Source organism: Capsicum annuum, chromosome 12, assembly GCF_002878395.1.
Source record: "Capsicum annuum cultivar UCD-10X-F1 chromosome 12, UCD10Xv1.1, whole genome shotgun sequence".
Taxonomy (NCBI): domain Eukaryota; kingdom Viridiplantae; phylum Streptophyta; class Magnoliopsida; order Solanales; family Solanaceae; genus Capsicum; species Capsicum annuum.
Genome location: NC_061122.1, coordinates 43,038,981 through 43,053,340, shown reverse-complemented (window position 1 = coordinate 43,053,340; position 14,360 = coordinate 43,038,981). Strand labels below are relative to the sequence as shown.

Genomic DNA, 14,360 nt, shown 5'->3' with positions numbered 1-14,360 from the left:
TTGACATTTTCTGTATTAAAAAATATATCAGTAATAGCAAATTGAGTCGTTTAAATTTGTTTTGAAATGTAGAAGGGTATATTCTTTCAAATAGATTGAAAAGAAAATAGTGCCACATAAAATAAAATAGAGTGGATGAAGATAGAGATTGAGATTCTTATAAAAGGTCCCCTTGGAAAGCTATCCTGAAAATTAAATTTAGTGTAACTGAATGTAGTTACATAAATTTAATATATTTGATTGATCAAATAATTATTAGATAAGTATATCATAAGTGTAATTTATAGGAGGTAATTATACTCTCCTATTCGCAAGAAAAGGTGTAAATTGCAGATAAATTACACACGATAATTATCAGTAGGCTACATTTTAATTTCTTCTTTTTACTTTTAGTTTTTTTTCAATTTAATCTAATTTATATTTCTATTATTTTAATTTTTTTTGTTTTCATTATTCAATATTTTTAAAAATATATTATTTATTTTATTATTTATATTTCATTTAATTCTCATTTTTCTCATACAATTGTTCGTAATATCTATTATTTATTTATTTATTCATTTAACACAATTTTACTATTATTCTAATTTTTAAACTAAAGAAGAAGTAATCGTTGAATAAAATTATGGATTCACGTCTCTTTTCTTTTAAATCATATTTATGTTTGTTATGTTGAAATTTGACATAAGAATATTATATTAATTTTTTTATTTTTAATTTTGAACTTATGTTATATATTCAATTTTAATTTATTTGTTATACTAATATTAACTTGATATTTTGCATTACAAGTAATTTTATTTTTTAATTAGAATTAATAGATTATCTTTTTGTTAAATATTTAATAATTTTATGATGTTATTTATAATATTAATAGTTTTTGATCAAATATGTATTTTATGAGCTTAAAAATTATGTACTTTTAATTTTTATGATTAATTTAATTAAGATATATTAATTTTAAAAAATAAATAAATTATTTTTTATAATATTAATTAATAACATATATTTATTAATTGAAATATTTTCAAAAAACAATATATATCTTAAATACGTAATTTAATGTCATTTATAGAGGCTCTTATTTATCTAATGTAAATTTTAGATTTTGATAATTACTTTTAATATAACCATGTAATTATACTTGTTCAATCAAATAGCATACTTGTAACTACACTATAATTACATTGTGGCAAATAAATAAATCATTATAATTACTAAATTACATAATTATTAAGTTGATAATTACTATTCTAATAATTACATCAATTCTACTTATGAGCTAATTTTCTATATCGACCCTCAGATCTTAATTCGAGTCTTAAAATTTTTTAGTAAAAGATAATTTTATCTTTAACTCTTGATTAAAACTTCAAGATGTGAAATTTATTTAATCTAAGTCCTAAAATGAATACGAACACCAAACAAAAGATCAAACAAAAGTGTTAAGTTAAGATACTGTATTTATTTTATTTTATTTTCGAATTAACTGAAGCAATTAAAAATCATGATTTGTTGTCTTAACCATCTATTGTTGACCCCAATCTTTCACATTATTCCAACATGTTAATGGTGTATATCCAAGCTGTAATTTTGGACTCCACCCTAGCAATGTTGACTATTCATTTTTTTAGTTCAACACAATAACGTGGGTAGAAAAGTCAAAATTCAAATTACACATGTTTTACCAATAAACCTTGACAACTTGTAAAATTTATTTAACATGTCCCACTTCAATTCAATTCTTCCCAATCCATCCCCTCTCCACACCTCCTTAAAAAGTGGACCAAAAAAAAAAAACCTAATTCACTTCACCTCCGATTCTACATTACATGACCCCATAGGAAAAAGAGAGAAAAAAATTATTACTCGGTCACAGATATTTTATAATTTAGTTAAGGTATGCAATAGTTAATTTAAATAGTATAATTATAAAAAAAGCCTAATTCACTTGCTTCCCGTTCTACATTAGTCGACCCTACTCAAAAGAGTGGTTGAATTTATAAGGAGTAGAGAGTTAAACCCAAAAATTTCAAATCAACCCCAAAAGCCAAAAAAAAAAAAAAAAAAAAGGGGATAAGTACCTTAGTGGCTCCTTAAATTATTTTACTACTACTAAACCCAAGAAAAAAACTTCATTTTCTTGCAAGAAAGGAAAAAAATGCTAGAAAGTTCTGTTTTGTTGGAGAGTACAGCTACTACTGTTGTTACTGGTGGCGCCGCCGGTAGCCAAGAGGCGGAGCTGAAGAATGACGGCGGCGGTGGCGGTGGCGGTGGCGGTAGTATCGGTGGAGGTTCAGAAGAAGATAAGAGTTATTCAGGTGGTGGGAATCGTTGGCCACATGAAGAAACTTTAGCTTTGCTTAAAATAAGGTCGGAAATGGACCTTGCATTTCGTGATTCCAATCTCAAAAGTCCTCTTTGGGATGAGATTTCCAGGTAAACATAACATTTACTTTTTCGCATATAATTTTGTTTGCTGAATTGAATGCCTATTGAAACTAAGGCACACTTGCACATTTTCTTTCACTTCTGGGTTAGCAGTGTAGTTTTTTTACCTTTACTTGTATTTTTCATTTCTCGAGAGTCAAATTACATAATTTGACCAATTTAGCTTTGAAAAATAGTTAAATTGAATTGGAGAAGTAAAACATGAATGGTAAAAGTGAATAGAGCAAGTATTTGTACTTTTATAGGGATGTGGTTTTCAATTGTTATTTTGGTGAGAGTGAGTGTTTTTTGAATTTTATCTTGATGAGTAATTTTTTGCTTTTTTTTTTAAAGCTTATTTTTTGGTTGATTGTTGGATTTTTTTTTTTAATTGTATTGGTGGTGAAATTTGAAGGTTTGAAATAGGACAATGGGAATTTTTGTTTATTATGGCAGGAAAATGGCTGAGCTTGGGTATAATCGAAATGCGAAGAAATGCAGGGAGAAGTTTGAGAACATTTATAAGTATCATAAGAGAACAAAAGATGGTAGATCTGGTAGACAAAACGGGAAAAACTATAGATTTTTCGAGCAATTAGAACTTTTGGACAGCCAATCCTTGCTTTCGTCGCCTCCATCCAACCATATGCTAATCAATAGGATGGACGCAATGCCAGTGCCAATGCCTATGCCGATGACAATGATAAAACCCGCGACCAGTGGATGTCAAGATTTCAGAATGGATCCTAGTCAAACTCGAGGTTTCAATCCGGAGTTCATGTCCACATCCACATCCATGACCTCTTCCTCGGGTAAAGAATCGAATGGCAGTGTGAAGAAGAAAAGGAAATTGGCTGGTTATTTTGAGAGGTTGATGAAGGAAGTGTTGGACAAGCAAGAGGACTTGCAAAACAAGTTCCTAGAAGCAATAGAAAAATGTGAGAAGGACCGGAAAGCGAGGGATGAGGCTTGGAAGATGCAGGAAATGGCGAGATTAAAGAAAGAACAAGAAGCACTAGCTCATGAAAGAGCGATTTCCGCTGCCAAAGATGCAGCAGTGATTGCTTTCTTGCAGAAAATCTCGGAGCAAACCATTCAACTACCGTTGCCAACGGACTTGCCCCAAGTATCTCAGAGGCATACCGAGGAACGGGAGAGTACTGAATCCATGAAAACTGTCGGAAGTCAAGAGAACGTTTTGCAGCTAGACAATGACAAGGAAGAGAACACGTTGGAGAAAAACATTGACAAACAAGAGATTGACAGTGCTGGTGAGAATTCATTTCAAATGAGTTCTTCTCGATGGCCAAAAGCAGAAGTCGAAGCATTAATCAGGTTAAGAACGAATGCTGACTTGCAATATCAAGACAACGGATCATCAAAAGGGCCTTTATGGGAAGACATCTCATCGGGTATGAAGAAACTTGGATATGATAGAAATGCCAAGAGATGTAAAGAGAAATGGGAGAACATAAACAAGTATTATAGAAGAGTAAAAGAAAGCCAAAAGAAAAGGCCGGAAGATTCAAAAACATGTCCTTATTTTCATCAATTGGATTCTATCTATCAAAACAAGTCCAAGAAACAATTGCCCATTTCAGAAAATCCAAGTTCCAACATGAAGGCTAGTAAGATACTAATGCAAATAATAAACCAACAACAGCAGCAACAACAACAACAGTCAGAAATAGTTAAATAGTTGTCAACGACAAACCCTTCTTTGGTAACAATAATGGATCGATAAGGGGGACAAAGTTTTTCTTTTTGCTATGTGGGTAATGGTACCATTTTTGAGAAGTGGGGCTAAATCATTGGAGTTAATGTGCCTTGGAAATGTGAGTCAAGATTCCATGAGTGTGAGGAAGGACTTTTTATTTGCAAAGTTGATTTTTACTAAAAATGCACACACAAAGTAGTGGCATCTTTTCTTTCTAGTTATGTATATTTAATCATTTGTTACTATGGTATGAGCGAGGGAACAGTTCAGCTTTGGTGTGATTTAGATTTTTAGACTATGTAGCATATTATTATACATTTTTTTCTCCTTTTTAGGCTTTGGTTTCCTCACCATCCTCCATGTTTGTAATAGTTCAAAATAGTTTATTGTGTTGATATGAATTGAGAATATACTTTTACAAGATGTGTCATATAAGGGTTTTTGCATTGCTCCCTTTTTTAGAACTCTTTTGGAAGGTATTTATGGGAAAGAGTGAAAAGGTTGTTGCAAATTGTGATACTTTGTGTAGAATGATTTAACAAAACGGTTCTGATTTTTAGTTTTGGCTAAAAAAGTAAGCGGCCCTTTACATTGTTTGGAGTGTTGTTACGCATTTCTTCATAGTATTGTATGTTGGGTTCAATTGTTATGAATGGAAAATGAAAGGACAACTCTTTGAGGAAAAGACGCATTGTCTTGGAAAAGGAGTGACTGTTCGGATAGTTGTGTCTGTTCAGAAAAAGACAGTTTTGAATGAACAGACATGACTCTTCCAAAGGATATACTTTTTCGGATGAACTATTGCCACCTTTCGGAAGAGACACTTTATGGCTATATAAACCTGCATTTTTTCCACAGATTTAGTATGAAAAATTTCTGCATAAGAAAAATATTCTCTTACTTCTAAAAATTCGGTGTGATCATCTCCCATTGAGCGAGTTCGAAGAAAATCAGAAAATTTGAGGTACCGTTACATTCTGGTTGTGAAACCATTTTATTCTGGGAGAAAAATTCCACAATCTCGGGTATTTGAGGGAAATTATTTCCTTAATGACACTTCGTGAATTTGAAGAACTTGGCTTTTTTCTGCTTCATTTATTTTTCTTTAAGAAACTGAAAACATACTTCTTTGAAAGATCATTTTGATCTTGTGTTGAAGGTATTGGACAACTTCATAAGTGTTCTTGATTTATTATTGAACTTGTGTTGAATTAGTGCTGCGAAAATACAAATTTTGTGTACTCGAAATATAACTATCTTAAGCAAATAATTTACTAATTTATATTGTTCCGTTTACTGTTTTTTCAGTAAATAGTTGAACTTCATATTGATAGTTCTTCAACTTTTTGAACTTGTGTTTGAAGTTCTTGAAACTTCATTTTGATCGTTCATAAGTTGATTGAACTTGTATTGAAGTTCTTCACATTTGGTTTTGCTATTTTCCAGAAAATAGTTTGAACTTTATTTTGTTGATGTTCATAAGTTGGGTTGAACTTATTGTTAAAAGTTCAAAATATAGAGTTAAAACTTCATTTGATTGTTCATATGTTAATTTGAACATGTGTTTGAAGTTATTATTGAAAAATACAGATTTTATCAAAATTGAGAAAAACAACAACATTAACGAAAGTATAAAATATTTATTTTTGTGCTTGTTTGGTGAAAGAAAAAAAAATTATCGCCATTTATAAATCAAGTATTTGGTTAATCTGTATTGGGTCTGATTTTGTGGAGATTAAAATCTTTTGATTTATACTCCCTTGATTAGAAGAATATAAAAACTTTATCGAGAAATCAGTATGAGAATTTGGTTCAAAGAATATAAAAACTTCACCGATTCGTTAAGATCTCTGTAGTGGTTTCTGGAGTTTATAATCAGTGGGATTTTACTCTGTTTGAATTTGATTATGATTTGAAGTCATAAAAACTTCGTCATGTTTCATAGTTCATTCGATTGATGATTTGAAGATATAAAAACTTCATCATTGACTAGAAACAAGTTGACTAAAGATTAAATTTTTATTGCTAGTATTCTGAAATACTAAAGAGTATGTCAAAGTTTGACAAGAAAATGACGAATGAAACTGACTAATAAATTGATTTGGTTGTGAATGGTGTTGTCCCAATGACTACCAATGTTGCGTCATTAAGTCGTTCAGGTATTGCTCTAGTAATGACAACGACAGAAAAATAGAAAACTATTTTGGTGTGAACTTCAAAGAATGACAAGAAATGATGTCATTTTGACTGGCCAAACTTGCAATGCAAATGTTCACAATTATAGATTTTCATATTCTTAAAATAATAATAATAATAATAATAATAATAATAATAATAATAATAATAATAATAATAATAATAATAATAATAATAATGATTGGAAATCAATTGTTTGATTTGAAAGATCTTATGAGTCATTCCAAGATAGACGAGGATAATGAGTTGAATGAAAAAATCATCAATGATGGTTGCAAATCCTGTTAAGGATGATGCTCCAAATAATAAGAAGATGAAGAAGTCTTCTGGACAAGAAAAGAGATTAGATAAACATGTTGGAAACAACTAGAAAGATTGAAAATCTATATGATATGATCACTGAAAGCAATCTAGTTGGATATCCAAATGAATGGTGGTTTAATTTAGGAGCCACTAGACATGTTTGAGCGGACAAAGAAGCTTTTGCTACTTATGATTCCGTTGGTTCTAAAGAAGTAATCTTCATGGGAAATAATACAGCAACCAAGGTTGAAGGAAGTGGGAAGATGTTCCCAAAAATGACTTCCGATAAAGTGTTGACTCTCAACAATGTTCTCCATGTTCCTACTATTAGGAAAAACTTAGTGTCGAAAACACTTCTCATTAAAAATGGGTTTAAGTATGTGTTTGTTTTGGAGAAAGTTGTAATAATCAAGAATGAAACATATGTAGGAAAGGGCTACCTCAATGAGGGTCTTTTCAAACTTTATGTAATGGTTGTTGAAATGAAGAAAGTTAAGGCTTCGTTTTACTTGCTAGAGTCAAACGATTTATGGCATAGTCGTTTAGGATATGTCAACTAGAAAAACCTTGCAAAAACTGATTAACTTAAAAGTTTTTCCAAACTTTAAGTGCAATAAATCAAAATGTCAAATGTGTGTGGAATCAAAGTATGCTAATGATCTGTATAAGTCCTTTGAAAGGAATTCAAATCCCTTAAACTTAATCCATGTAGACATTTGTGATATAAAGTCAACACCATCTCGTGGTGGGAAAAAGTATTTTATAACTTTTATTAACTATTGCACTAGATATTGTTATGTCTATTTTCTAAATATTAAGGATGAAGCAATAGATGCGTTTAGGCAATATAAAATAGAAGTTGAAAATCAGTTAAAGAAAAAGATCAAAATGATAAGAAGTGATAGGGGCGGAGAATATGAATCTCTCTTTGCACAGATATGTGTAGAGAATGGAATTATCCATCAAACTACGGCCCCGTATTCACCTCAGTATAATGGTATTGCGGAAAAGAAAAATCGAACCTTGAAGAAAATGATGAATGTCTTGCTTATAAGTTCAAATTCATCGTAAAACTTGTGGGGGGAAGCTATCCTTACAGCTAACCGAATACTCAATAGAGTGCCCCGTAGTAAGACACAATCAATTCCATATGAAAAATGAAAAGGAAGAAAACCCAACTTGAAATATTTTAAAGTGTGGGGGTGTCTAGCGAAGGTCCAATTTTATATGCCTAAAAGAGTAAGGATAGACCTAAGACAGTGGACTGCATATTCATAGGATATGCTAAAAGTAGTAAAGCATGTCGACTTTTGGTTTATAAGTTCAAACATCCGGATATCAGTGAAAATACAGTAATTGAATAATATAACCCTGAATTTTTTGAACATATTTATCCGTATAAAACTAGACATGAACAGTCTAGTGGAGGGTCTAAACGACCTCGAGATGAACTAAGTGAGGATGTACATAATGATTAGAATTCGAGATGGAGTACACGTCAAAGAATGTTAACTTCGTTTCGATCGGATTTTGTAACATTTCTCTTAGAAAATGAACCTCAAATATTTAAAGAAGCGATGACGTCTTCGGACTCATCCTTTTGGTGAGAGGCAATCCATAGTGAGATTGATTCAACCTTAAGCAACCATACGTGGGATTTGGTTGATCTTCCTCCAAGAAATAAACCTTTAGGTTCTAAATGGATCTTCAAAAAGAAAATGAAAGTCGATGGTACTATTGATAAGTACAAAGCAAGACTTGTTGTAAAAGACTTCAAACAAAAGGAAAACCTTGATTACTTTGATACATACTCGCCAGTAACGAGGATAACGTCAATTCGGATGTTAATTGCCTTAGCGGCAGTATATGGTCTTCAAATCCATCAAATGGATATGAAAATAACATTCTTAAATGGAGAATTGGAGGAAGAAATTTACATGAAACAACCTGAGGGTTTTGTGGTTCTAGTAAAAGAAAATAAGGTGTGTAAATTTGTTAAATCACTTTATGGACTAAAACAAGCACCTAAATAGTGGCATGCGAAGTTTGACCAAACCATGTTGGCAAACGGGTTCAAGATAAATGAATGTGATAAATGTGTTTACATTAAAGACACTCCAAATCACCAAGTCATTGTTTGTTTGTATGTGGATGATATATTGATCATCAGTAGAGACATTTCAGACATAAATGCTACGAAATGAAAGCCGGAGAGAAAGTTTGATATGAAAGACCTTGGAATTACGGATGTGATCTTGGGAATAAGAATTCATAGAACTCCACAAGGGTTGGCATTGTCACAGTCTCATTACATAGAAAAGGTACTTGACAAATTTAAGTATTTGGAATTTGTATTGCCAAGACTCTATTAGGACGTGAGCTTCGCACTTCAAAAGAATGAGGGTGAAAGTGACTCATAGTTGGAGTACCCAAGAGTATTCGGATGTTTAATGTATATAATGAATTGTACACGACCAGACATATCATGTGCTATTAGTAAGTTAAGTCGGTACACGAGTAATCCTAACAAAACTCATTGGATAACAATGAAAAGAGTTTTGGGTATCGTAAATACACTCAAGACTATGCTTTGTATTATAATAAATATCCTGCGGTACTTGAAGGATATAGTGATATAAATTAGACCACCGGATCAAACGAAGTAAAATCCACAAGTGGATATGTATTTACTATCGGTGGAGGAGTGGTCTCTTGGAAATCATCCAAATAGATATGTATTGCTTGCTCTATAATGAAATCTGAATTTATCGCATTGGATAAAGCCGGTGAAGAAGCAAAATGGCTTCGAAATTTCTTGGAAGATATTCCTTATTAGCCCAAACCAGTGGCACCAGTATGTATACACTGTGATAGCCAAGCGGCAATAGGTAGTGCAGGGATCATGATATTCAACAGTAAATCTCGTCACATAAAACAGAGACATAATACCATTAGAGAACTTCTCTCTAGTGGAACTATCACTGTTGACTATGTGAAGTCAAAGGATAATGTGCCGGATCCACATACAAAAGGCCTATTTAGAGAAGGAGTTGAGAGGACATCTAAAGGAATGGGTTTAAGGCCTAGGACAAGTCAGTATGGAGGTAACTCTACCTAACAGACTGGAGATCGCAAGAGCTAGGTTCAAGGAGATCAAACAAAGTTGTGTATGACATGTTCAACAGTGTCAATGTAGCAACTCATTCTCATGATGTAGACAATATTTAGTAAACAAGGATAAAACTTAAGGTGAGAAGTCTTTTAATGATTATCTAAATTTGACATATTTGGCCAAATAGTTTAATCTACAGGATTGAACGTTTAGAAATCACCTATGTGAGGGCGAAGTCGAAGCCGCTTCAAGGAGAATGTTAGTAAAGGCCTATTCTCTAAGATCTCATGAGACCAGAACGTGTTCATTGCTGAAACGAATAATACCGTGAGAACCATAAAGGTAAAAGCTGGTTGTATGACATGTATTGTCTAGGTGTACATTAAAGCTCGACGGTTCAAAGATATCAAATCTACCGATTGACTGAGTGCATTAGATGCATGTTCACTACAGAAAGTTCAAAGGAAAACCCACTTATCCAGATGCAATCAGTCTTTGCTTGATGATCACATACTTTTCCGTAAAGTTTTACAAAGAATAGCCATTTCCCATTCATATGGGGGATTGTTGGGTTCAATTGGTGTGAATGGAAAATTAAAGGACACAATCCTTTAAGGAAAAGACACATTATTTCGGAAAAGGAGTGACTGTTCGGATAGTTGTGTCTGTTCATAAAAAGACACAATGTTTCGAATGAACAGACATGACTCTTCCAAAGGATACATCTTTTCGTATGAACCATTGCCACCTTTCGAAAAGGGGCACTTTATGGCTATATAAACCAACATTTTTTCCATAGGTTTAGTATGAAAAATTTTTGCATAAGAAAAATATTCTCTTACTTCTAAAAACTCTGTGTGATCATCTCCCGTTGAGTGAGTTTGAAGAAAATTAGAAAGTTTGAGGTACCGCTACATTCTGGTTGTGAAGACATTTTATACTGGGAGGAAAATTCCACAACCTTGGGTACTTGAGGAGAATTATTTCCTTAAGGACACTTCGTGAATTTGAAGGACTTAACTTTTTTCTGCTTCATCTATTTTTTTCTTTAAGAAATTGAAAACATACTTCTTTGAAAGTTCATTTTGATCTTGTGTTGAAGGTGTTGGATAACTTCACAAGTGTTCTTGATTTATTCTTGAACTTATGTTGAATTAGTGTTGCGAAAATACAAATTGTGTACCCAAAATATAACATTGTATTGAATCGTACTTTATTTTTTTTAAATTTTTAATAAATACAATGTTTTGAATAGATTGTATTGTTACATGACACATTAATAATTTGAAAGGTAAATTTATAAGAAGAATAAAGTATGAGATAGAGTTACTATAAAAAGGTAGGATAAATGATAAGATGAAATTATCAAATAATTAGTAAAAGACAAAATGAGAAAAAGAAATATAAACTAACGATTCATTCACAACAAATCGCCCATTACAAAAGATGACTTTTTCTCATTACATAGAGATGGGACTTCACAAAATAATACAATCTCATTACATAGAGATGGGACTTCACAAAATAATACAACAAAATTTAAGTAACAATGAAAATAAATATTGTAACTAAACGAACAACAAATACAATAATATCTACATAGATAAATAAGTTATTGAAACTAAAAGTTTCTTTCTCTAGTATGGTGCTTTCGCTGCACGTTACCATAACGTACGTGGGTGACGGTGGGATGGGTAGGTGGAGGGGACGACCACATAAGGGGACACTCTACACGGTAGGAAGCTCAATGAGTACTCGTGCTGCTACGCATGAGAAGATAACAACCTATAATAGAGGAAATGATCCACCAGTAATGACTCTAGAGTCGGTCCGGCATATTTCCTTAAATTTGGGTTATGAGGGAGGGATAGTTGGGGATCTAACAAGCAATTGATGCCTAATGCGTCGACACTAGTCCCTTTTAGTGAGAAAAGGCAAGCATCATCTGCTCAGATAACGCATGAGAATGGAACAGTAAAGCTCAATGAAACAGTGACAATTGAACAGAGGCTTCATGGGCAAGCTTGTTCTTACATAATCGGACTCCTAGCAATAGTATGACGCACAATTACATTCATCCAGAGATAGTTGAGGGTATTGTTACTGTAAAATAGGATAAGATTCAGACCGATAAGGAGATAGCAAAATGGAAAAATCAAATGCATAGGTATATCACTCATACTTGGAATAATGTTACAACACCAGATTTATATTATCATGCAGAGGGATACTAAGTATTGAAAATTTTCAATTCTACTGGTCTTCACGAGGTCTTGAATGCTGACCCTTATACTATGAATGATAGACCTCTGATATTGAAGCAATGGTCACCAAATTTTGAGTTTGATAAGGAGTTTCTCATAGACATTCCTCTGTGGGTAAAGTTTCCCAAACTCCCTATGAGTTTCTGAGGATGTGATTCATTGAGTCAGAGTGCAATAAAGAGTCCCTAAATATGTAGATGAATGTACTGCCAATCAGGCTCGAATTTTCTGTGCCTGGATGTTAATAGAGGTTAACATTACCAAGCCAATACCTGAGGTAGTGCAAGTGATGGATCCTTCAGGGAAAACTTTCTAGGAGAAGGTTGAGTTTGAATGGAAATCATTATATACTTGCATAAAGATAGGTCATAATTGTGGAGGTCAGCAGCAGAAAGCACAGAAGGCACAATCTCTTCATCCTAGGAGGAAAACTAGGCTAGTTCCTACTTGGTTTGTCAAGCCTGCTAATCTAATGAATGTTGGTGCTCAACAAATTGATCAAGAAGAGGTGAGGCAGAAGAATCAACCAGAGCTGTAGAGAACCACATGATGTGGACAAAAAGCTGCTCAAGGGGAAAAAACCTCAAATCCCTGAGTTGCCTCATGAACCTAATATTTAGATAATGCTTCTAGGGGTAAAACTAGTCCATGAGTTGGTTGGCCTAGAATACAAGGGTCCTGAATAAGTGCTACAAGCACAAAGAAATTACTACTTTTTTCAAAATCACAAAATAAAAGTTGTTGGATTAGTTGAAACTAGAGTTAAAGAGCACAAGGCACTATCTACTGTGAAAAAAATCACACCGGGGTGGAAAGAAGAATTCAACAATTCCAAAGCTGAAAATGGTATAGTGTGTATACTTTGGGATAACAATGCTTACGAGGTCTATAAGCTAGATCAGGAGGCTCAATTCATAAACTCCAATGTGGTTAATAGACAGTTGGGATTAGATTGTGAAATGACCATAATCTATTGTAATAACCCTCCAGGTTATTTTTTGGCATTTTCACTTATTTTCACTATTTAGAGCATCTTATAGCTGCTCCAAGTCATTTATGACTTACTGGAGCTGACAGTTTAGTTACCAGGCAATTCGTTTGATTTTTTAGAGCCAACACCCTGTTTTGAAGTCTTCGTTGGTAAGAACTGGCTACCGAGCAAAAATTTCAATCAAATGACCTTGTATGTCAATTCTGACAGTTTCAAAAACTCTGAAATATCAATTTTAGGCAAGGGAGACCTTCGGTTCAGGACCCAAGGCGGCCGAACTCATTCCGGAATATTGGCTGGATTTTAAGAAAAAAATGACACGTAGGTGGGGGACCTATTTTTTGTTGAAACAACCTCGAATGAAAATATCAACTACGCTATTGAGTCTAGAACGTCAAATTTTGATAGGTTATGATAGCTCATTTACGCATACAAAATTTTGAATGAATCTCGAGGGATCGGTGGAGACCCGACTTGCTCAGCCGAAGACGCTTAAGTGATGCCTTTGTCGCTGTAATATCCCACATTTTGGACTAGAATGGAAATCCGTCATTCATATGCGTAGATGTTTCAAAAGCCTCGAATCCTATGTAAATTAGTGTGTTAATAAATTATGTAGTGTGGGAATCTATTTGAGCATGAATTAAGATCATAGAGGTCCCCTAACTCATGGACGAGTTGAAAGCTTTCCTATCGTTTAAGTTTTAGTGAGCGTCAAAACTTGGGTCAACTTCAATCGACTATAAATCCTTGTATATATCAAATTATAGGACCTACTATATATCAAATGAAATCTCTTTGAATTATCTTTCCAACGATACTAATTTCATCAAAAACTGATATCGGAGCAATGAGTTATGCCCATTTTACTCCAGCATGTCATGCTGGGAAACTGAGTGACGACATTCGTGATAAGCCGTCACGAGCGTGACGACCTATCACCAATGTCATCATCCCTAGGCAGATTTCTACCCCCAGTGACGACATTTTGTGATAAGCCGTCACGTTCGTTACCCTTTTGTGACGACATTTCGTGACGACTTATCACCAGTTTGACGGTTTGTCACGGATGTCGTCAGCTATTTTTTTCCAGCAATTTAAGAATGTTTTTGCAAGGGTATTTTGGTCTTTTCCCATATTTTGGAGGTCTCTATAAATATGAGGAACCCCATCCAAACCCTAATTTCATCATTTACTCTTCCAATTCCCTTAAGAGAAAATATCTAGGGTTTTATTCAATAATCCTAATTTTCCAAAAATCATCCATAAATTCTTCAAGATTTCTTTAAGAATTAAGTTCCTCATAATGTGGGCTTCGAGAATCATTTATTACAAGTGCGGATAGAG

The 14,360-nt window shown here is 33.3% G+C and overlaps 1 protein-coding gene across 1 annotated transcript; it reads left to right on the top strand.

The window, feature by feature from the left end:
• Nucleotides 1-1,752: 1,752 nt before the first annotated feature.
• On the top strand, nucleotides 1,753-4,577 carry LOC107850887 (trihelix transcription factor DF1). Its single transcript, XM_016695686.2, has 2 exons — nucleotides 1,753-2,439; nucleotides 2,887-4,577. Exons 1-2 carry the CDS (start codon nucleotides 2,162-2,164, stop codon nucleotides 4,127-4,129), a joined length of 1,521 nt encoding a protein of 506 aa, XP_016551172.2. The 5' UTR covers nucleotides 1,753-2,161; the 3' UTR covers nucleotides 4,130-4,577.
• Nucleotides 4,578-14,360: the final 9,783 nt, after the last annotated feature.